The sequence below is a fragment of the Gopherus evgoodei genome, unplaced genomic scaffold (genome assembly GCF_007399415.2).
Source record: "Gopherus evgoodei ecotype Sinaloan lineage unplaced genomic scaffold, rGopEvg1_v1.p scaffold_326_arrow_ctg1, whole genome shotgun sequence".
NCBI classification, from domain to species: Eukaryota; Metazoa; Chordata; order Testudines; family Testudinidae; genus Gopherus; species Gopherus evgoodei.
This window is the reverse complement of record NW_022059990.1, coordinates 7,197-28,579: the sequence shown is the minus strand read 5'-3', so window position 1 is coordinate 28,579 and position 21,383 is coordinate 7,197. Positions and strand designations below refer to the sequence as shown.

The 21,383-nt window shown below is 43.7% G+C and overlaps 1 protein-coding gene across 1 annotated transcript; it reads right to left on the bottom strand.

The window, feature by feature from the left end:
• Nucleotides 1-5,076: 5,076 nt before the first annotated feature.
• On the bottom strand, nt 5,077-19,934 carry LOC115640662 (zinc finger protein 566-like; the record flags this gene model as incomplete). Its single annotated transcript, XM_030543544.1, has 4 exons — nt 19,900-19,934; nt 6,112-6,225; nt 5,377-5,751; nt 5,077-5,208 (listed from the first exon to the last, which is right to left on the bottom strand). Coding segments are annotated over exons 1-4 (655 nt in total), but the record flags the coding sequence as incomplete, so codon positions are not given.
• Between the last annotated feature and the right edge of the window lie 1,449 nt (nt 19,935-21,383).

Below are 21,383 nucleotides of genomic sequence, written 5' to 3'. Positions count from 1 at the left end.
CCAGATTTCTTTTGGCCCAATCCTCTAATTTGTCTAGGTCACTCTGGACCCAAACCCTCCCAAAATGGACTTTTGCATTTGGCAGCTGGATGTTAGTGACCAAACTCACCAGCCCGTGAGGCAGTCAAGCACCCTCCTCTGAGCTACAGCAACCTTGACAGTTGGCAATAAAGGCACCTTAACCCCTGAGTTCCTTCAATGTGTCCCCCTCCGGGGTCCAGCTCCAATCACCAGATACTCAGGGTATGTCTATACTAGCTGTCGAATTGGTGGGCAGTGATTGATCCAGCGGGGGGGTCAATATATATCACCTCTAGTGTAGATGCAATAAATCGATGCGAGTACTCTTCTGTCGACCATTGTACTCCAGCTCGGTGAGAGGCGCAGGCATAGTCTACTGGGGAGCTGCAGCAGTCGACTCACCGCGATGAAGACACCACGGTAAGTCGATCTAAGTACATCAACTTCAGCTACGTTATTCATGTAGTTGAAGTTGCGTAACTTAGATTGATTCCCTCCCCTAGAGTAGACCATGGCTCAGAAAAATCCCAGATCCTCTCTGACCGAAGCAATGGCACATCCCAGGTTACCAGTTTTACTGTAGCCCACTGCTACTGGATCACACACAGCACTTGAGCACAGTTAGTGAACAAAGGGAAATTTCTTTAACAAGGGACAGAGATTTAAACAAATGTGAATGATGGAAACCAACTGTTACCAACAAAACAAAATCACAAAATGCAACCTACACTTTTTAATAGTTACCTCTCCTACCTAAATAGATTGAAGTCTGAGGCGACAGTCTAGTGCAGTGATTGCTAGTCCCTAGGAGCCAGGGCCCTGCCTTTCTTGAAGCACCACTGGTTATTAGCGATCTCCTTGGTGAATGGACCTAAAGTGTTTCTCTCCATCCTGTTATAAAATGAATCAATCTTTTGTGTATATTCACAGAAAGGACCATTTCCTCATTGTCATTCACACTTCCACAGGGTTTCGATGTCTATAATTTGTCTTTGATAGTTTTCTATTGGATTTTCTGGGCTAGCGCAAAGGTTGACAATGCAGCAACACATCGCATAACTGGCTAGCAAGGGATGGGTGACAATTCCCTCCCCTTGAATGGGTCATTCCCAACAAGACCTTTGATTGGGGTGACTCACTTTCATGACAATACCATATGGGCATAATTTTCCATATACTTACAGGACTCCTTCAATAGGACTCATACACACCTCTTGCAGTGATCAGGAGTAACAATAATTTACAAGCTTTCAGTAGAGAGCTCACTGCTATGCTTCCTGGATAAACATCATAAAAATCAGAGTATTAGGTGTGAGTTTGTCAGGTCTGAGGCAGGAGTTTCTTGTGAATTACTTTGACCTCTTTGCCAAGTGGCACCAAAGAGCATTTATCACACATGCACTGAGCTATACAGTCACACCCTGACAGAAGAGAAAGGCCAATACAAAACAGAGAAAGGAACAATAAAATACTAAAATGACAATGGCTGGAACTCAACATTTCTCTCAGTCTTTGGACTGATGGGTAATTAGAGCTTTTCCCTCAGTTGAACCAGGTGATCAAACAGCTGGCTCAGCCCTCCATACTAACACAGCTTTCTCACATATAAGGAGATGGGTCAAAATTGGAATTGATGTCATGACTCGCTTCCCAGAGGGGATCAGTCTGTCTGAGGCTATGTCTACCCTACAAACACTGGAAATATTCTTCTGACAACATAACATTGTCTACACTGGGGCTTAGGTCACATTAACTACTTCTCTCAGTGCAGTGAATTTTTCACACCCCTGAGAGATGTGGCAATGTCAACATAGCTTTTCAGTGTAGACTAGCCTCTAGATGGTTTTTAGATATGAAAGGCAATGGACCTCAGTCTTTTTCTTGGTACTGATGGTTGCCAACTGCAGCTTTCCTACCTGCTGGACACATCCTATGACAGATGTCAGGCCTTTCCTTTGCAAATTAGAGAAGTGGGGAAGTCAGTGACGCTTACAGTGTAAGTGGGTAAAAACTTAAACAACTTGTCTCCTCGAGCAGTTTTCCTTTTAATAGAAATTGACTTTGAAGCTAAGCAAAATATGCTCTATTTCAAATTAAAAAAAAAAATTTATACAGACCCAATATTCTCTTATACACTCTAACACCTGTTCTCCCACCTCAACCTTTGGAGTGAGGTTTTCTACCAGAACTCTTTACACTACAGGGGGGAAATTAAATCAAATTAACTTTTGAAGATTAACCATCATTTCCTGTACAACTAAAAAAGAAAAAAAACAAGACAACTTCCAGTTTTCCAAAATAATTCAGAATTATCAAACAATTAGTCTCTTACTCTAACCAATAACACCACCTATAATTTCATTTTCACTAGCAACACTAATATATTCAAAGCTCACAAATTCTGGTCACGTTAGTTTTCTTTTAATCTCCATTGCCAACAACTGAACCTTGGCTCAAGTTGTGCTTTGTCCCAACACTTCTGTGAGTTCATATTTCTCGGATTCTTCTGCCATGCCTGCTGGTGGAAGGGGTCTCCTATGTGGGAATGTTAGCATCACGAGAAAAAATACCTTTTTTCATACTTTAAATCTTTCAAAGTAGTAGGAAGTAGAGGAGAAGTGATACAAATGCAGAAAACACGAGAAAACTGTCTAGGCTACACTAAAGACATTTATCAGTATAATTATTGCTCAGAGGTGTGAAAAATGGATACAGCTGAACAACACAGTTACACATCTCTTATCCCCTGTGTAGATAGTGCTACATCAGCAGGAGGCCTTCGCCTACCAACATAGCCATCTGAGACAATATTGATTTAAGCAATTGAACTACGCTGTGCACATATGCACTTCCCTCAGTTACTGGGGGGTCTGCTGCTGTTCACCATGGCCAAGTGGAGACCTTAAATCACTGCTGTGCCTTTGTTAGCATGGCCAGTAAATTGGAGAGTTCTCTCCTATTGACAGAACTGCACTTGAACTTTCTCCATATCATCACGGAAGGATGGGGAAAAGCAAAGCTGAAGTGAGAAATGACGACTTTAGCAAATGGTCATTTGTCTTAAATTCTCCAATAAATCTGAGCCGAACTAATATCTAATTGTGTGACCACATAGCCATCAAGAAAGATAGAAACCCAGATCACAGAGAGATAGAATACATGACAATGAAAGTGTAAATTGAAATTCCAGAGCAGATTCCATCTAATTATTTAGAATCAGGACAAGATATTCTCCCATCACATTCTCCTCTGATCCATTCAAACGTATTTCATTGAGCACTGTCTCAACAGTCAGTTATGTTATTTACAACATGTTTAGTATCCTAGCATTCCCATAATGGGGGAAAAAGCAACCGCCTTGCCAGAACTGGCTTGACCAATAGATGGAACCTGAGATTTAAACTCGAAATGATCACACTGCATTTAGGGTCCATTTGAATTCCCCTTCTCAGTCTTTGATACTTTCATCTCCAATCATAGCAACTCTGGTATAGGATTAAATAAGTCAAAGCATCATCTCCAAGCACACACAACTGAGAACACTTCATCACATGACACTTTGAGAAGTGGAGGGGTAGAATGTGATGACGATAAACTCTGCCTGGCTCAGACAAAAGGTAACAGTTCTGCCATGATGGGGAAGGAGGGAATCTCTGAGTCACCCCATCTCCTTCCAAGTATCAGAGGGGTAGCTGTGTTAATCTGGATCTGTAACATATGACACAGAGTCCTGTGGCACGTGTAGACTAACAGCCATATTGGCTCATAAGCTTTCATGGGTGAATCCCCACTTTGTCAGATGCATGTAGTGGAAATTTCCAGAGGCGGGTATAAATAAGCAGGCAAGAATCAGTCTAGAGATAAGGAGGTTAGTTCAATCAGGGAGGATGAGGCCCTCTTCTAGCAGTTGAGGTGTGAACACCAAGGTAGGAGAAACTGCTTCTGTAGTTGGCTAGCCATTCACAGTCTGTTTAATCCTGCGCTGATGGTGTCAGATTTGCAGATTAACTGGAGCTCAGCAGTTTCTCTTTGAAGTCTGGCCCTGAAGTATTTTCTGCTGCAGGATGGCTACTTTTAAGTCTGCTATTGTGTGTCCAGGGGGATTGAAGTGTTCTTCTACATGTTTCTGTATATTGCTTATGCTCCAATACGTATTTTAGTTTATAAGGTGCCACAGGACTCTGTTGCTTTTTACATCTCCTTCCAGTACCACAGAGGCTGAAATGACACTTTTTTCCTGCCCCTGCTCCTCTTCATTTAAATTTAATATGAAAAAGTTCCCATTATAACTGCTCTTCAGCAGAGCATGAGAACAACTGGCAATGATACAATCTGTATCACTGATGACTCTAACAATAACTTGGCAATAGGAAGACTGGTATAAATGTGATGCTCCCTGGTTCCTGATAGGAAGGGCACACTAGAATTACTCATGGGAGAATGGAGTTAATAGAAAGGACAAATGAGTCCACCTCAAAGAGGTCAAACTGGAAAATGCAAAAACAGGTCACTCACTCATCTGGGCAAAGTGAGGGTTATTGGTGCTTCAAACAGCTTTTAAAAGTTAATCTGTGGGAATCAGGAAAGTATTAAAGTATTGATAGCCCTAGAGAGTTTTATGGTGTTGATCCCCCTTGCAGATTCTCTGATGGCTCACATGGGCTCAGTGGCAAGACAAGGTTTTCCCACTCTCACCGCTTCCACTGGGTCGCATACCTGTGTGGATTCTCTGATGTCTGCAAAGGCCTGAGCTGCTAGTGAATCTTTTTCCACAGTAACTGCATTTGTAGGGCCTCTCCCCTGTGTGTCTTCCGAGATGCAAAATAAGGTTTGAATTGAAAATGAAGCTTTTCCCACACTCACTGCATTTATAGGGCCTCTCCCCTGTGTGGATTCTGAGATGGGTAATAAGGCTTGACTTGGAAGTGAAGCTTTTCCCACACTCACGGCATTCATAGGGCTTCTCCCCTGTGTGGATTCTCTGATGCCTAGTAAGCTGAAAGCTGTAAGTGAAGCTTTTCCCACACTCACTGCATTAGGGCTTCTCCCCTGTGCGGATTCTCTGATGCGCAGTGAGGTGAAAGCTGTCAGTGAAGCTTTTCCCACACTCACTGCATTCATAGGGCTTCTCCCCTGCGTGGATTCTCTGATGCGCAGTGAGGTTATAGCTGTCAGTGAAGCTTTTCCAACACTCACTGCATTCATAGGGCTTCTCCCCTGTGCGGATTCTCTGATGCGTAGTGAGGTTATATCTGTCAGTGAAGCTTTTCCCACACTCACTGCATTCATAGGGCTTCTCCCCTGTGTGGATTCTCTGATGTTTGCAAAGGCCTGAGCTGCTAGTGAAGCTTTTCCCACACTCACGGCATTCATAGGGCCTCTCTCCTGTGTGGATTCTCTGATGTTGAGAAAGGGCTGAGCTGTAAGTGAAGGTTTTTCCACACTCACTGCATGTATTTTTCCTCTTTCCCATGATGATTTCCTGCTGCGTTGTGGTTTCCTTGACGCTCTGAGTTCCCCGACAGGAAATAAATTTACCCATTTTCTCCCCTGCCTGCTTTCCTTGCTCTCTTTCTGGTCTGCGCTGAATCTCACAGGAGTTTTCCTGCTCATGACTCCTGGACACATTCCTTTTCGATCTTTGCGATAATCCTCTGTGTTCAGCCACTTGCTCAACATTTTCCTGCTGAGAATTCTGCTTCTCTTTCTCACATACCACTGCGTCACCTGCTGTAATAGAGACAGAAACCTCAAACAGGGATAGAGAAGGGAAGGCCAAACCAAACCAAATGCTTGAGAGAGGGCAAATAAAAACAAGAACTGAACTCCTCCAAACTCTTCCCCTAAACAGGAGAGAGGAGGGGATCAATTTGGCCCTCATATCCCATCCAAATTCACAGAGGGAAGGGAGGAAACTACTGCCTGGTGTCTGCTAGGGTCTACAGGAAGCCATGAGCTATATTTACCCTGAGGATACGACCCCTGCTAGGGACAATAATGAACTGAGAAACCTTCCAAAGGCATTGTAGGGCATCCCAGATGTTTCCTTCAGGCACTTAGAGATTCTGAGTTGGTTTAATCTTTCCTCACCTGTGCAGGCAACTCTCTGGATCTCTCTTTCCTCTGAACCCTGGAGGTCTGGGACCCATGGCTCTTCCCCTTGTTCCAGATGGGAAATTATAGGAGGTCTGGAAACTGGAAACCCTGCTCAGATGAAAGAAAACAAAGGAGTTCAGTTGATTTCATATGACTGTGTCATGAAAAACACTATTAATTTAACTTCAGTGCTTAGTGTGACCCAGCGTGCCTGGGGCAGTCCATGTTCATAGAATCATAGATTATTAGGGTTGGAAGAGACCTCAGAAGATCATCTAGTCCAACCCCCTGCTCAAAGCAAGACCAATTTTAGCAGGCCAGTGCTCAAACCACTAAGTTATCCCTCCCCCCACTGAAAATGCCAAGATCAGGGCAGGCTGTAAAAGGGAGAGCAGATGCTCCCAAAACTGGTGGTTAACATGGAAGTTAAATTCACCCATCAGTCACCAACTGTGCTTCTGATACCCCACACTGGTTATAGAGAAACTGAAAAAAAGACATCACACGGCCCCCTTTACTGCATTCCAGTTCTCTGACTCCCAATCAGCACCTCGGTCCGGCACTGTGAGAGTTTATTTAAAAACTGCTCACATAAAACAAGTGTTCTTCTGACCCCAGAGTCAGCAACATTACCAGGTCTGTATAGGTTTGGATCTTACCCAGAATACTTTGATGCCAGCCAATCCTTAGCTTCTAAACTAAAGCTTTATTATAAAAAGGAAAGAAAAAGGAAGTTGTTTGTCATGGTACAATTCCCCACTCTGAACCTTAGCGTCCAAAAGATGAGGTACCAGCATGAATTCCTCCAAGCTTAATCACCAGCTTAGAACCTGTAGCGCTGCTACCAACCAGGAATTCCAGTGCCTGGTACACTCTGGTCCCCTCAAAACCTTGCCCGGGGACCCCCAAGACCCAGACCCTCTGGATCTAAACACAGGGAAAGTAAACCCTTTCCCCCACCGTCGCCTCTCCCAGGCTTCCCCTCCCTGGGTTTCCCTGGAAGACCACTGTGATTCAAACTCCTTGAATCACAAAACAGAGAGGAAAATTCACCTTCCCCCCCGCTTCTCTTTCCCTCTCCAAGACTCTCCCTGAGAGAGACAGTAATCCTGACACAGAGAGAAACCAGCCTCTCTCTCTCCATTCCCTCCTTTCTCCCCACCAGTTCCCTGGTGAATCCAGACCCAGTCCCCTGGGGTCTCACCAGAATAAAAAAAACAATCAGGTTCTTAAACAAGAAGAACTTTTAATTAAAGAAAGAAAAACAATAAAAAATAGCTTTGTAAATTTAAGATGGATTAGGTACAGGGTTTTTCAGTTATAGACACTGGGAATATCCTCCCAGTCTAAATATACAACTACAAATTAAACTCCTTCCAGCCAAATACACATTTGCAAATAAAGAAAACAAACATAAGCTTAACTCGCTATCTACCTAGTACTTACTATTTGGAATCTATAAGAACCTATATCAGGGAGATTGGAGAGAAACCTGGTTGCACGTCTGCTCCCTCTGAGCCCCTAGAGTGAACAACAACCAAAAACTAACAGCACACACAGAAACTTCCCTCCCTCAAGATTTGAAAGTATCCTGTCTCCTGATTGGTCCTCTGGTCAGGTGACAGCCAGGCTACTGAATTTGTTAACCCTTTACAGTCAAAGAGATATAAACTACTTCTGTGCTATTAACTTTTCTTATGTGTTTATGACATTGTTTCCCCAAAAACTGTGTTCCCATTAACTTTTCTTATGTGTTTATGCCATTTTAACAATGTCATAAACACAAGAAAAGTTAATGGGAACACAGTTTATGGGGAAACAGTCAGATGCATTCAGAAATCTATATATCTGGTTCTTAGCAGTATTGGTAATAAAGGTAATAACTGGAGATATACCAATCTCCTAGAACTGGAAGGGACTTTAAAAGGTCATTCAGTCCAGCCCCCTGCCTTCACTTGCAGAACCAATTTTGGCTCCAGCTCCCTAAGTGGCTCCCTCAAGGACTGAATTCACAACCTTGGGTTTAGCAGGCCAAAGCTCAAATATCCCTCCCTCTCAGATGAGTGAGTTACTGGCTTGAAAGGCTCTCTGGTACACATCAACATCATTCAGTCCTTTGTTCCAGCGTTCAGTTTGTAGAGAAGTTGCTCCAGAGATAGGAAGAGGGATTGAAGACAAAATGGAGATGATGCAGCTGCCCTTTATATTCATAGACTCACAGGTCAGAAGGGACCAATATGATCATCTAGTCTGACCTCCTGCACAGAGCAGGTCACAGAACCCTACCCATCCACTTCTTTAACAAACCTCTAACCTATGTCCGAGTTATTGAAGTCTTGAAATTGTGGTTTGAAGACCTCAAGCTGCAGAGAATCCACCAGCAAGTGACCCATGCCCCATGCTGCAGAGGAAGGTGAAAAACCTCCAGGGACTCTGCCAATCTGCCCCCGAGAAAAATTCCTTCCCGACCCCAAATATGGTGATCAGCTAAACCCTGAGTATGTGGGCAAGATTCATCAGCCAGTACTCAGGAAAGAATTCTCTACAGTAACTCAGATCCCGTCCCATCGAACATTCCATCACAGACCATTGGGCAGACTTATCTGCTGATAATCAAAGATCAATTGCCAAAATTAAACTATCCTATCATACCATCCCTTCCATAAACTTATCAAGCTTAGTCTTAAAGCCAGATGTGTCTTTTGCCCTCACTACTCCCCTTGGAAGGCTGTTCCAGAACTTCACTCCTCTAATGGTTAGAAACCTTCATCTAATTTCAAGTCTAAACTTCCTAATGTCCAGTTTTTACCCATTTGTCCTTGTGTCTACATTGGTCCTAAGTTTAAATAATTCCTCTCCCTCCCTAATATTAATCCCCCTGATATATTTATAAAGACCAAGCATATCCCCCCGCAGCCTTCTTTTGGCTAGGCTAAACAAGCCAAGCTCTTTCAGTCTCCTTTCATAAGGCAGGTTTTCCATTCTTTGGATCATCCTAGTAGCCCGTCTCTGAACCTGTTCCAGTTTGAATTCATCCTTCTTAAATATGGGAGACCAGAACTGCACATAGTATTCCAGATGAGGTCTCACTAGTGCCTTATATAACAGTACTAACACCTCCTTATCTTTGCTGGATATACCTCGCCCGATGCATCCTAAAACTGCATTTGCTTTTTTAACGGCCATATCGCATTGGCAGCTCATAGTCATCGTGTGATCACCCAATATTTCAAGGTCCTTCTCCTCCTCTGTTGCTTCCAACTGATGTGTCCCCAATGTATATCTAAAATTCTTATGATCAATCCCTAAGTGCATGAGCTTGCACTTTTCACTATTAAATTTCATCCTATTACTATTACTCCAGTTTACAAGGTCATCCAGATCTTCCTGTATGATATCCCGGTCCTTCTCTGTGTTAGCAATACCCCCAGTTTTGTGTCATCCGCAAACTTTATTAGCACATTCCTGCTCTTTGTGCCAAGGTCAGTAATAAAAAAGTTAAATAAGATTGGTCCCAAAACTGATCCTTGAGGAACTCCACTAGTAACCTCCTTCCAGCCTGACAGTTCGCCCTTCAGTATAACTCGGAGTCTCTCCTTTAACCAGTTCCTTATTCCCTTACAATTTTCATATTGATCCCCATCTTTTCCAATTTAACTAATAATTCCCCATGTGGAATCGTGCCAAATGTCTTACTGAAATCGAGGTAAATTAGATCTACTGCATTTCCTTTGTCTAAATAATCTGTCACCTTCTCAAAGAAGGAGATCAGGTTGGTTTGGCATGATATACCTTTTCTAAAACCATGTTGTAATTTGTCCCAATTACCATTGACCTCAATGTCCTTAACTACTTTCTCCTTCAAAATATTTTCCAAGACCTTACGTACTACAGATGACAAACTAACAGGCCTATAGTTACTCGGATCACTTTTTTTTCCCTTTCTTGAAGATAGGAACCATGTTAGCAATTCTCCAGTCATACGGTACAACCCCTGAGTTTAATGATTCATTAAAAATTCTTGCTAATGGGCTTGCAATTTCATGCACCGGGTCCTTTAATATTCTTGGATGAAGATTGTCTGTGCACTCTGATTTTGTCCCATTAAGTTGTTCAAGTTTAGCTTCTATCTCAGATGTGGTAATATCCATCTCCATATTCACAATCCTGTTTGTCATCCTTCCATCATCCCCAAGCTCCTCATTAGCCTTATTAAAGACTGAGGCAAAGTACTTATTTAGATATTGGGCCATGCCTAGGTTATCCTTAACCTCCGCTCCATCTTCACTGTTTAGCGGTCCCATTTCTTCTTTCTTTGTTTTCTTCTTATTTATATGGCTATAGAACCTTTTATTATTGGTTTTAATTCCCTTTGCAAGGTCCAACTCCACACGGCTTTTAGCCTTCCTCACTTTATCCCTACATGTTCTGACCTCACTAAAGTAGCTTCCCTTGCTAATCCCACCTTTCTTCCACTCCTTGTAAGTTTTCTGCTTTTTCTTAATCACCTCTCTGAGATGCTTGCTCATCCAGGTTGGTCTACAATTCCTGCCTATGTTTTTTTTCCCCTTTCTTGAGATGCAAGCTTCTGCAGTTGCGACTTAAAGTAATTCCAGGCCTCCTCCGCATTTAGATCCACAAGTTCTTCAGTCCAATCCACTTCCCTAATTAATTTCTTTAATTCTTTAAAGTCAGCACTTGAGAAGTCAAAAACCCTAGTTCCAGATCTATTTTTGTTTATCCGTCCATCTAGTCTGAACTGAATTAGCTCATGAGCACTCGAACCAAAGTTGTCCCCTACAACCATTTCTTCTATGAGGTCCTTACTGCTCACCAAAACCAAATCTAAAATGGCATCCCCTCTTGTTGGCTCTTCAGCTACTTGGTGAAGAAATCCATCTGCTATCACATCCAGAAAAATCTGAGCCCTATTATTCTTGCTAGCACTTGTCCTCCAATCTGTATCTGGGAAGTTAAAGTCTCCCATGATCACACATTTCCCATTGGTGTTTACTTCATTAAAAACATTAAAGAGGTCTCTATCCATATCCAAATTAGATCCCGATGGTCTGTAGCACACACCAAGCACTATCTCAGGGGAGGTTCTAGTAGCTTTCTTTCCCAGTGTGACTTTTGCCAAGACAGACTATGTCTTATCCATTCCATCACTTATTTCTTTACAGTTAACCTCATCATTGATGTACAATGCTACTCCACCGCCACCTTTGCCTTTATTTCTGTCTTTCCTAAACAGCACATAGCCTTCAATACCTATACTCCAGTCATGACTACTATTCCACCATGTTTCTGTTATCCCTATAATATCCAGTTTCAATTCCTGCATCAGTAGCACTAGTTCCTCCATTTTGTTCCCTAGGCTTCTCGCATTAGTGTACAAACTTTTATTTTTTGCCGTTTAGGTTCACTGACATTCTTTACTCTGTTAGGCACAGACATTCTACCACCAGTATCACCTGTTAGTTTGGTATCAACACTACCCTTCCTCCTTATGTCAATTCTTCTGTTCATGGCTGTATCCCCTTTTACTTTGTTTACTTCCCTCTCAAGGTTAAATTCCAGCCTGGAGATCACCTGAACATCTCCCAACCATCTCCCCCAAATTCCTAGTTTAAACACTCTTATCAGTTGGGCGAGCTTCCATCCTAGAAGTCTATTTCCCTCCTTACTCAGGTGAAGTCCATCCCGAGAGAACAGTCTTCTGTCCGTAAATGCTTCCCAATGACAGTACATCCCAAAGTCCTCCTGATAGCACCACTGCCTGAGCCATCTGTTGATTGCTATAATCTTGTCACACCTTTGTTGCCCTTCTCTAAGAACCGGCAGAATCCCACTGAAGATCACCTGAGCCTCAATTTCCTTAAGCGTCTTCCCCAGTCTGGCATATTCTCTCTTCATACGTTCCAGCGAGAATCTAGCCAAATCAGTCGTTCCCACATGAAGGACAATCAGTGGATTCTTTCTCACTAGGATCCTTTTCAGCCTCAGGTCCACATCCTGTATCTTAGCACCCGGCAGACAGCACACCCTTCTGTTCTCCTGATCAGCTCTAGTTACAGGCCTGTCTATTCTTCTCAGTAAGGAGTCTCCAGTCACATAGACCTGCCTTTTCCTAGTGACAGTGTGATTCTCTGGTCTACCCTCTGCACCCACTGGCTGCAAGTCCTCTCGATTCCTATTCACCCTTGCAATCCTCCTGGGGCTGATATTTGGTGTTGCTTCCATTGACTCCTCCCTTCCTCTTGTAGGACTATCAGCTCTTCTCTTTTTCCTTGTCCTCTCTCCTTCAGCGACCACCTGCTGTGCCCCTTCTTCATTTTCCAACTCTGCAAACCTCTTCCTGAGTTCTATTTCTCCTTCACTGGCCCGCCTTTTCCTCTGCCTGGTTCTCTTAGTCACATGCTTCCACTGTCCTCACCCAGCAGTCTCTCCTCTGAATTCTTTGGTCCTGCTTCCATCTGCACGGTTGAGCTTATCCCTTCAGCCCCCTCGTGTCTGTGTTCCATCATCTGCTCAAACCCCCTTCTAAATTCAGAGTTTCCACCTGCATCTCCAGTTCTATGATCTTTTCTTCCATCAGCTCTATCAGGTAGCACTTCACGCAGATGAAACTCTTTTCAGGTACCCCCTCCAGGATCATGTACATGCCGCAGCTTCCACATCCAGTCATCCTCATTGTGTCTTTCACTGCTGCCTCTGTATCAGTCACAGCCTTCCCACCTAGTGCCTGGTAATCCAAGACACACAACACAAACCCCCAAGAGGCACCGGAACACTGGCAAACCACCACCCACTCCCTTAACTAGCCTGTGGGTTCCTCTGTCTTAGTCTCCCCCGCAACCTCCCCCTGTAAACTCCCTCTGAAACTCCCGTTTCCAGCTCTGTTTGCTGGCTGCTGTGCCACTGCCTGACTGGCTGGCTACTTTTATAGGACCCCTAATCAGGTAAGCCCGCCCCCTAATCAGGGCTCAGCTGCTCTCCCAGCACACGGCCCCTAGCAGCCTCCTTTTGCCAAGTGGCTTCTACTTCCTGTGTCTCAAACACAAGCTTCACAGCACATGGCATGGAAAAGCCTTGGAGGTCTCAGTACATAGGCATACCCTTGCATGTCTTGCTGACTCAATAGGTGTATCCCCTTGATCCTTTCCCTGGGTTCATTGTACAGCTGATGACCCCGGATGGGCCATTGAACAGGCTGGGCAGTGCTGATGCCAATATGTCTGGGGGTGTCACTCAGAAAACCTACACAAGTCTGGAATACAGACATACCCTACATATCTATAACTCACAATACAAAGATAGAAACAAGATTATCAAATGAGGAAAATCATAACATTTTCATTGACAACTTACATGGCATATCTAGCATGATTCATTGCAATTTCATCATATTGGTATTTATAATAAAATAATATAAAGTGTCTCTCAATTCTATTAAGTGACACTGTATGAACCAGTGAATTCCCAGGACCGGTTCCCCAGGTGTTTGAAGATGCCGAACACCTTTCTTGTGAGGGACTGAAATACCCACATATATGTTAGGAACACACAGACAGACACTGTGCAAGTCTGTGCCCCTATGTTCACTCTTCTAGAAAATTATGATCAATTTTGTTCATAGTATGTGTCAGGGCTGAATCTCTACTCTGTCACTCTGAGTGCAGAAAGTGGGGGCCCGCCACGATTCTAAAAATTAATTTGTGCAACTCTAGTCTTGTATTAAACCCCCAAAGTTATAGCTTTTCTCTGACCTTGGCTCGGTAAATGCTGCCACCACCCAAATTCAAAAAACTCCAAACCCTTGGACCCAGGAAGGAGCACTTGAGAATTCTTCCCTCTGGGGTGCCCTCAAGCCCTTTCACCTCCCCTCCGGGAAAGAGCTGAGAAAGAAAACAAAGGAAATTAGCTGTGGCTACCAGATAATCAACAACATGCACGAACCTCTTAGGACACCATAAATCCAATCCTGTTCTTAAAAGAGGTAAATTTTATTAAAATTGAAAAGGAAAACAATACATCTGGAACTCAGGCTTCGGCTAGAAACAATTTTTGCACGCACCCAAAATAGCTTTCTTGGGGGTTCAGCTTAAAGCTTAGAAACAAACAGAAGCATCTGGGATAGCACAGAGGAGCTCCAAAAGCCAAAATAAAAAATATAAACCTGATTGTGTCTGTCTAAACATTCTCTGTCCAAATCATTTCTTCTAGGTATGGAAGATGAATTTTCAAACCTGCTTCAAGCCATACACAGCATTGCTACTCTGTGTCGACTTCTCTGGAGAACAGACAGACAAAGGGAAAGTTACTGTCCCATTTAAAAAAGTTCAAGCCTTTCCATTGGCTCTTTTAGTCAGGTACCCACTCCTTTTCTTTTACCTGTGGGCTTGTTAACCCTTTACAGGTAAAGCAAGCAGAGAAATCACACCAACAAGGATTTTACAGCAATCTGGCTGGCTGGGTGTTTATAAAAGGGAGATCCCTCCCTTCCCCTTCATTTATCACTGTATGGCTTGTGAGGTAACATTTGAAAAGACAATCTACTGAATACCCTTCTTAAAATGTGTAACAACATTGTATGTAAAGTGATGTGATTTTATGGTATGATATTACCGAAAAAGTTGCAACCCTAACCCTAAGTTCTTCAGAGACAGCAAGGCAAACAGCTGGTCAAACAGCCATTCTTCAGGAGGGGGAAGGTGTGAAGAAGACATGTACATTCCATCACAGAGACCACTTGAAGCTCCTATCTACAACAGCCTGTCACCATGACTCAGCTGAGAACTGAATTTGTTTCTAGTACAAAGGACTGAATTATAAAAGAAGAGGTGAGGAAAATGCATGAGACACTCTTCTCTTTCCCTCTGCTTATGACATCTCCTGAAGAACTGAATGTGGGCAGCAGGGGCAGGTTAGAGGGATTCCTGGCTGAAAGGAAAGCCAGCCTGTCTCAGCACATGGTGAGAGAAACATTCGTTTTATATCCGGTTTAGCTTGTTAAGTTAAACATTAGTTTGCGTTTTCTCTTGCATTTCTTTTGTAAACAAGTCTGACTTTTATGCCTTATTACTTGTAGTCACTGAAAATCTTTTTTTTCCCCAGTAGTTAACAATCTTAGTTTATTGTTTTATCTAACCAGTGTGGTTGGATTAAAGTGTGTTGAAAACTCCATTTGGAACAACAACCCTGGTGCATGTCATTTTCCACAGATGAAATAAGATTTCAGATGAGCTCCCATTGTTCAGTAGTGTGCTGGACAGGACAAGATGCACATGTCTGGGAGCAGAGAATTTTCTGGGGTTCTCCTGTGGGGTACTGTAATTCGGGAGTCACTGACTAGCAGCACCCAACACTGTGTAGCTGGCAGTAAGTTTCATGCTGGAGACTGTGTGTTAACTGCCCTGGAGTGGCTAGTCTCACAGTGGAGCAGTGTAAAAGGCACCCCTGCCTGGGGAACTGAGGGCACACAGCTGTTCAACACTCCAGATTGTACTATGCTTAATGTCACAGACACTCAATTTCAAAGTCTCCTAAAACACACAGAAAATAAATCCACATCCCAAAAATCAAAGTCTCCAGACAGACGGCAAGTCTCTCTAGCTCTGCTTCTTGCTGACAGACAGGTCCAGAGACAAAGAGAGAGTCCCAGGGAAGCGTGGGACTCAGTGGAGAAAGGGAACAGGAAAGGCAGGGATATCGTTGAATGCAGGATCTCAGTAGTACTAGATGTCAGGGTAGCACATAGTGCAGCCTATTGGAAAACATAATCCCAAATAGATATATAAAATGATGGGGTCTAAATGAGTCATTTTCATTGATTTATAAAAGGGCAATAAGATATTCTCTGTATTATTGTCTATCCCTTTTTAAAGGATTCCTAATATCCTGTTAGCTTTTTTGACTTCTGCTGCACACTGCTGGATGTCTTCAGAGAACTTCCCACAATGACAAAAAGATCTTTTTCCTGATTAGTTGTAGCTAAATTAGCCCCCGTCATATTGTATATATACTTGGGGTTATTTTTTCCCACGTGCATTACTTCACATTTATCCACATTAAATTTCATTTGCCATTTTGTTGCCCAATCACTTGGTTTTGTGAAATCTTTTTGAAGTTCTTCACAGTCTGCTTTGGCCTTAACTATCTTGAGCAGTTTAGTATCATCTGCAAACTTTGCCATCTCACTGTTTACCCCTTTCTCCAGATCATTTATGAATAAGTTGAATAGGATTGGTCCTACGACTGACCCATGGGGAACACCACTAGCTACTCCTCTTCATTTTGAAAATTTACCATTTATTCCTACCCTTTGTTCCCTGTCTTTTAACTAGTTCTCAATTCATGAAAAGATCTCCCCTCTTATCCAATGATAACTTAATTTATCTAAGAGCCTTTCGTAAGAGACCTCGTCAAAGGTTTTCTGGAAATCTAAGTACACTATGTCCACTAGATCCCCCTTGTCCATATGTTTGTTGACACCTTCAAAGAACTCTAATAGATTAGTAAGACATGATTTCCCTTTACAGAAACCCATGTTGACTTTTGCCCAACAATTTCTGTGCTTCTATGTGTCTGATAATTTTATTCTTTACTACTGTTTCAACTAATTTGCCTGGCACAGACGTTAGACTGACCGGTCTGTAATCGCCAGGATCGCCTCTACAGCCCTTTTTAAATATTGGTGTTACATGAGCAATCTTCCAGTCATTAGGTACAGAAGCTGATATAAAAGACAAGTTACAAACCATAGCTAATAGTTCCCCAATTTCACATTTGAGTTCCTTCAGAGCTCTAGGGTAAATACCATCTGGTTCCGGTGACTTGTTACAGTTAAGTTTATCAATTAGTTCCAAAACTTCCTCTAGCGACACTCCAATCTGTGGCAATTCCTCAGATTTGTCACCCACAAAAGGTTTGGGAATCTCCCTAACATTCTCAGCCGTGAAGACTGAAACAAAGAATGCATTTAGTTTCTCCGCAATGACTTTATTGTCTTTAAGGGCTCTTTCTGTATTTCAATCGTCCAGGGGCCCCACTGGTTGTTTAGCAAACTTCCTGCTTTTGATGTACTTAAAACTTTTTGTTATTACCTTCTGAATTTTTGACTAGCTGTTCTTCAAACTCCTTTTTGGGTTTTCTTATTCATTTTTACACTTAATTTGGCAGTACTTATGCTCCCTTCTATATACACCTCACTAGGATTTGACTTCCACTTTTTAAAAGATGCCTTTTTATTTCTCACTGCTTCTTTTACATGATTAAGCCAAGCCACAGTGGCCCTTTTTAGTGCTTTTGCTGTGTTTTTTAATTTGGGGTATACATTTAAGTTGGGCCTCTAATATTGTGTCTGTGAAAAGCACCCATGCAGCTTACAGGGATTTCACTCTAGTCACTGTAACTTTTAATTTCTGTTTAACTAACCCCCTCATTTTTGCATAGTTCTCCTTTCTGAAATTAAATGCCACAGTGTTGAGCTGTTTTTCCCACCACAGGAATGTTATATTTTGTTATATGATGATCACTATTTCCAAGCGGTGTTATAGTTACCTCTTGGGCAAGATCCTGCGCTCCACTCATAACTAAATGGAGAGCTGCTTCTCCCCTTGCGGGTTCTTGTACCAGCTGCTCCAAGAAACAGTCATTTAGAGTATCGAGAAATTTTGTTTCTGCATTTTGTCCTGAGGTGACATGGACCCAGTCAATATGGGGATCATTGAAATCCCCCACTATTATTGAGTTCTTTATTTTGATAGATTCTCTAATCTCTCTTTGCATTTCATCCTCACTATCACTGTCTTTGACAGATGGTCAATAATAGATTCCTATTGTTATATTCTTATTAGAGCATGGAATTACTATCCATAGAGATTCTATGGAACATGCAGTTTCATTTAAGATTGTTACTTCATTTGAGTCTACATTTTCTTTAACATACAGTGCCACTCCCCTCTCCATCCCCCGAGTATGACCTGCTCTGTCCTTCCGATATATTTTGTACCCTGGAATGATTGTGTCCAATTGATTGTCCCCACTCCACCAGGTTTCTGTGATGCCTATTATGTCAATATCCTCTTAACACGAGGCACTCTAATTCACCCATCTTATTAGTTACACTTCTAGCATTTGTGTACAAGCACTTTAAAAACTTGTCACTGTTTATTTGTCTGCCCTTCTCTGATGTGTTAGATTCGTATGTGTGTGAATGCTTCTCGTCTGATCTGGCCTTTACTTTATCCTCTTCCAGCCTCTCTTCCTGACTAAAACTAGAAAAATCTCTGTCATTACACTTTCCTCTAAGAGAAGTCTCTGTCTGATCCACGTGCTCCTCTGCAGCCATTGGCTTCCCCCCGCCCCCATCTCTTAGTTTAAAAACTCCTCTGCAGCCTTTTTAATGTTCAGTGCCAGCAGTCTGGATCCACTTTGGTTTAGGTGGAGCCCATCCTTCCTGTACAGGCTCCTCCATCCCCAAAGTTTCCCCAGTTCCTAATAAATCTAAACTCCATCTCTCTACACCACCATCTCATCAACGCATTGAGACACCGAAGCTCTGCCTGCCTACCTGGCCCTGCATGTGGAATGGGAGCATTTCTGAGAATGCCACCATAGAGGTCCTGGATTTCAGTCTCTTTCCTAGCAGATTAAATTTGGCCTCCAGGACGTCTCACCTACCCTTCCCTATGTCATTGGTACCTACATGTACCATGACCACTGGCTCCTCCTCAGCACTACACATAAGTCTATCTAGATGCCTTGAGAAATCCGCAACCTACGCACCAGGCAGGCAAGTCACCATACGGTTCTCCTGGTCATCACAAACCTCCCTCCCCCGGTGAGGTAACTTCAGTGTAAGGGGTTGCCCCAACACTATCTGGAAGGAGGGTTCCAACCATGAGAAGCTTTCCCTCTGCTCCCGTTGACTGCTCTCATTCCCTGGGCCTTTCATCCTCCTCAACAGTGTGGGAGGCTGTCTGACCGGAGTTGGGACAATTTTATAGTGTCTCAGAAAGCCTGATCAACATACTTCTCTGCCTCCCTTAGCTTCCCCAGTTCCAACATCCTGGCCTCCAAAGCCTCCACATGGTCTCTGAGGGCCAGAAGCTCCTTGCACCAAATGCGCACACACATACATAAAATAAGAACGGCCGTATTGGGTCAGATAAAAAGATCCAACTAGCCCAGTATCCTGTCTACCGACAGTGACCAATGCCAGATGCCCCAGAGAGAGTGACTCTAACATGCAATGATCAAGTGATCTCTCTCCTGCCATCCATCTCTATTCTCTGACAAACAGAGGCTAGGGACACCATTGCTTACCCATCCTGGCTAATAGCCACTGATGGACTTAACCACCATGAATTTATCTAGTTCTCTTTTAAACGCTGTTATAGTCCTAGCCTTCACAATCTCCTCAGGTAAAGAGTTCCACAAGTTGACTGTGCACTGCGTGATGAAGAACTTCCTTTTATTTTCTTTGAACCTGCTGCCTATTAATTTCATCTGGTGACCCCTAGGAAGCTTCTGTTGATTATGCTGCACTTAAACCTCAGTTTTACTTGAGCAAACAGGAGATATTTGACACTGCGATATGGCTTCTGTGCTCTGTTCCCAAAGTGTTTTGCAGCAGGGGAGGGTCTCTGGTAATGTGTGTGTCACTGGCATATTGGGGTGATGCTGAAACTGGGCAGAGTAGAAGTGGCATTGCGGGGCCGGCGTAAACCTTAACTCACCGTTTTCCCTTCTAAGAACTGAGGGGACAGTAACCCTTACCCAGTGAGGTCACATTCTCATAGTTCTCCTGCATGACATCCCAGTAGAGGGCTCTCTGAATGGGGTCAAGCAGAGCCCACTCTTCCCTGGTGAAATACACAGCCACCTCCTCGAAGGTCACCAGCCCCTGAAAGAGCAAGAGTCCAACACTCAATACCTGCTGCCTCATTCACAGCCCCACTATTTCTGGGGAGAGAAGCCCATAAAAGGGAAGCCCTAGATGGATTGCAGTCAACAAAGTCCCACCCCTACCCTGCTCAAAGCATCCAGGAAACATCAGAGTGAGGGGACAAAGAGAGAGCCCCTTATCTGTCCCAGCAAATCCATCATACACCTACTAGCCACAGACTGATAGAGGAGAGGGAGGCCCTAGCAGGGACCAGGGAGAGATCCCTGGTAGGAAGCCCAACAGTCTCCTCCTTGTGAGGAGCTGGATATGAAGGGAGGGGAATCTCCCCTAACCCTCACTGGTGGGTATCCCCTTCATATCTCACAGCAGCCACTGAGTAATCGGGTCAGGCTCCAGCATTATGAGTCTGGTCAGTTTTCCCAGCCCTTTGTAGCTGGGTTATTTTCTGCTCCAGAAACTAGAGCATTTCCACCTCCGAACCTCATGGGTCTGTTCCTAGAATCTAGGCCACTTATTAAACAACTCACAGCAGGCTTGTCAACCCCTGCCCTCCCTCTCTCCATCCTGTGCATTTCCTGCCCCGTGCCAACCTCCAAACTAGACTGTGCAAACCTTCCCATCTCCAGTGGATTTGCTGTCCCTCTCCCTCCTGTAGGAACCCACCAACCCCCCTTCAAAAAAATAATGCTTACCTGAGCTGGCTCCACTGCAGCCATTTCTCTTCCCTCTGTCATGGGAGGTTGGGATGAGCTGGAGCAAAACATTGACGTCATTCTGCAGCCTGGCAGAGCAAGAAGGGCAGTTGTGGAGGTTTCAGAACAGGTTTTAGTTAATCTGACATCACGATTCTCCCAGGCCCTTTGCCTCCAGACAGACATCCTAGACTCTGCCGTGCTGGGAACATGCTTGATCTCTTTATTACAGTGTAGACTTGGCCCCTCCTGCCAGGTTAAGCCCACAGACACATTTTTAACCTCCCTTCTCCCTCTCCTCATTCCATAACAAAGTCTCTGAACAGAAGACTAGAAAAGAGCAGAACCAAAGAAGTCACTGTGGGGGATTCCCTCAGACACCGGCCCAACAGCAGTCACACCCCAGCAGGGGGAATATGGAGTCAAGAACCAGCTTTCCTCTGTCTAAGCCTTTTCTTGTGCACTGGAAAGTGGTTCTGCCCAGGGGTGCTGCAATACCTGTGTCTAGGTGGACTAGAGAGCTGGAAATCTCTCCCCCCACTCATTTCTCCCACTGCCCCTTTCAGTCTCTCCTTCCTCTGTCCTCTCTCCCTGCCTCTTTGGCTGGGAAAGTCCCATTCCTGGGGGCTTTGCTCTCCCAGGGCTGGATTTTCTCCTGGCAA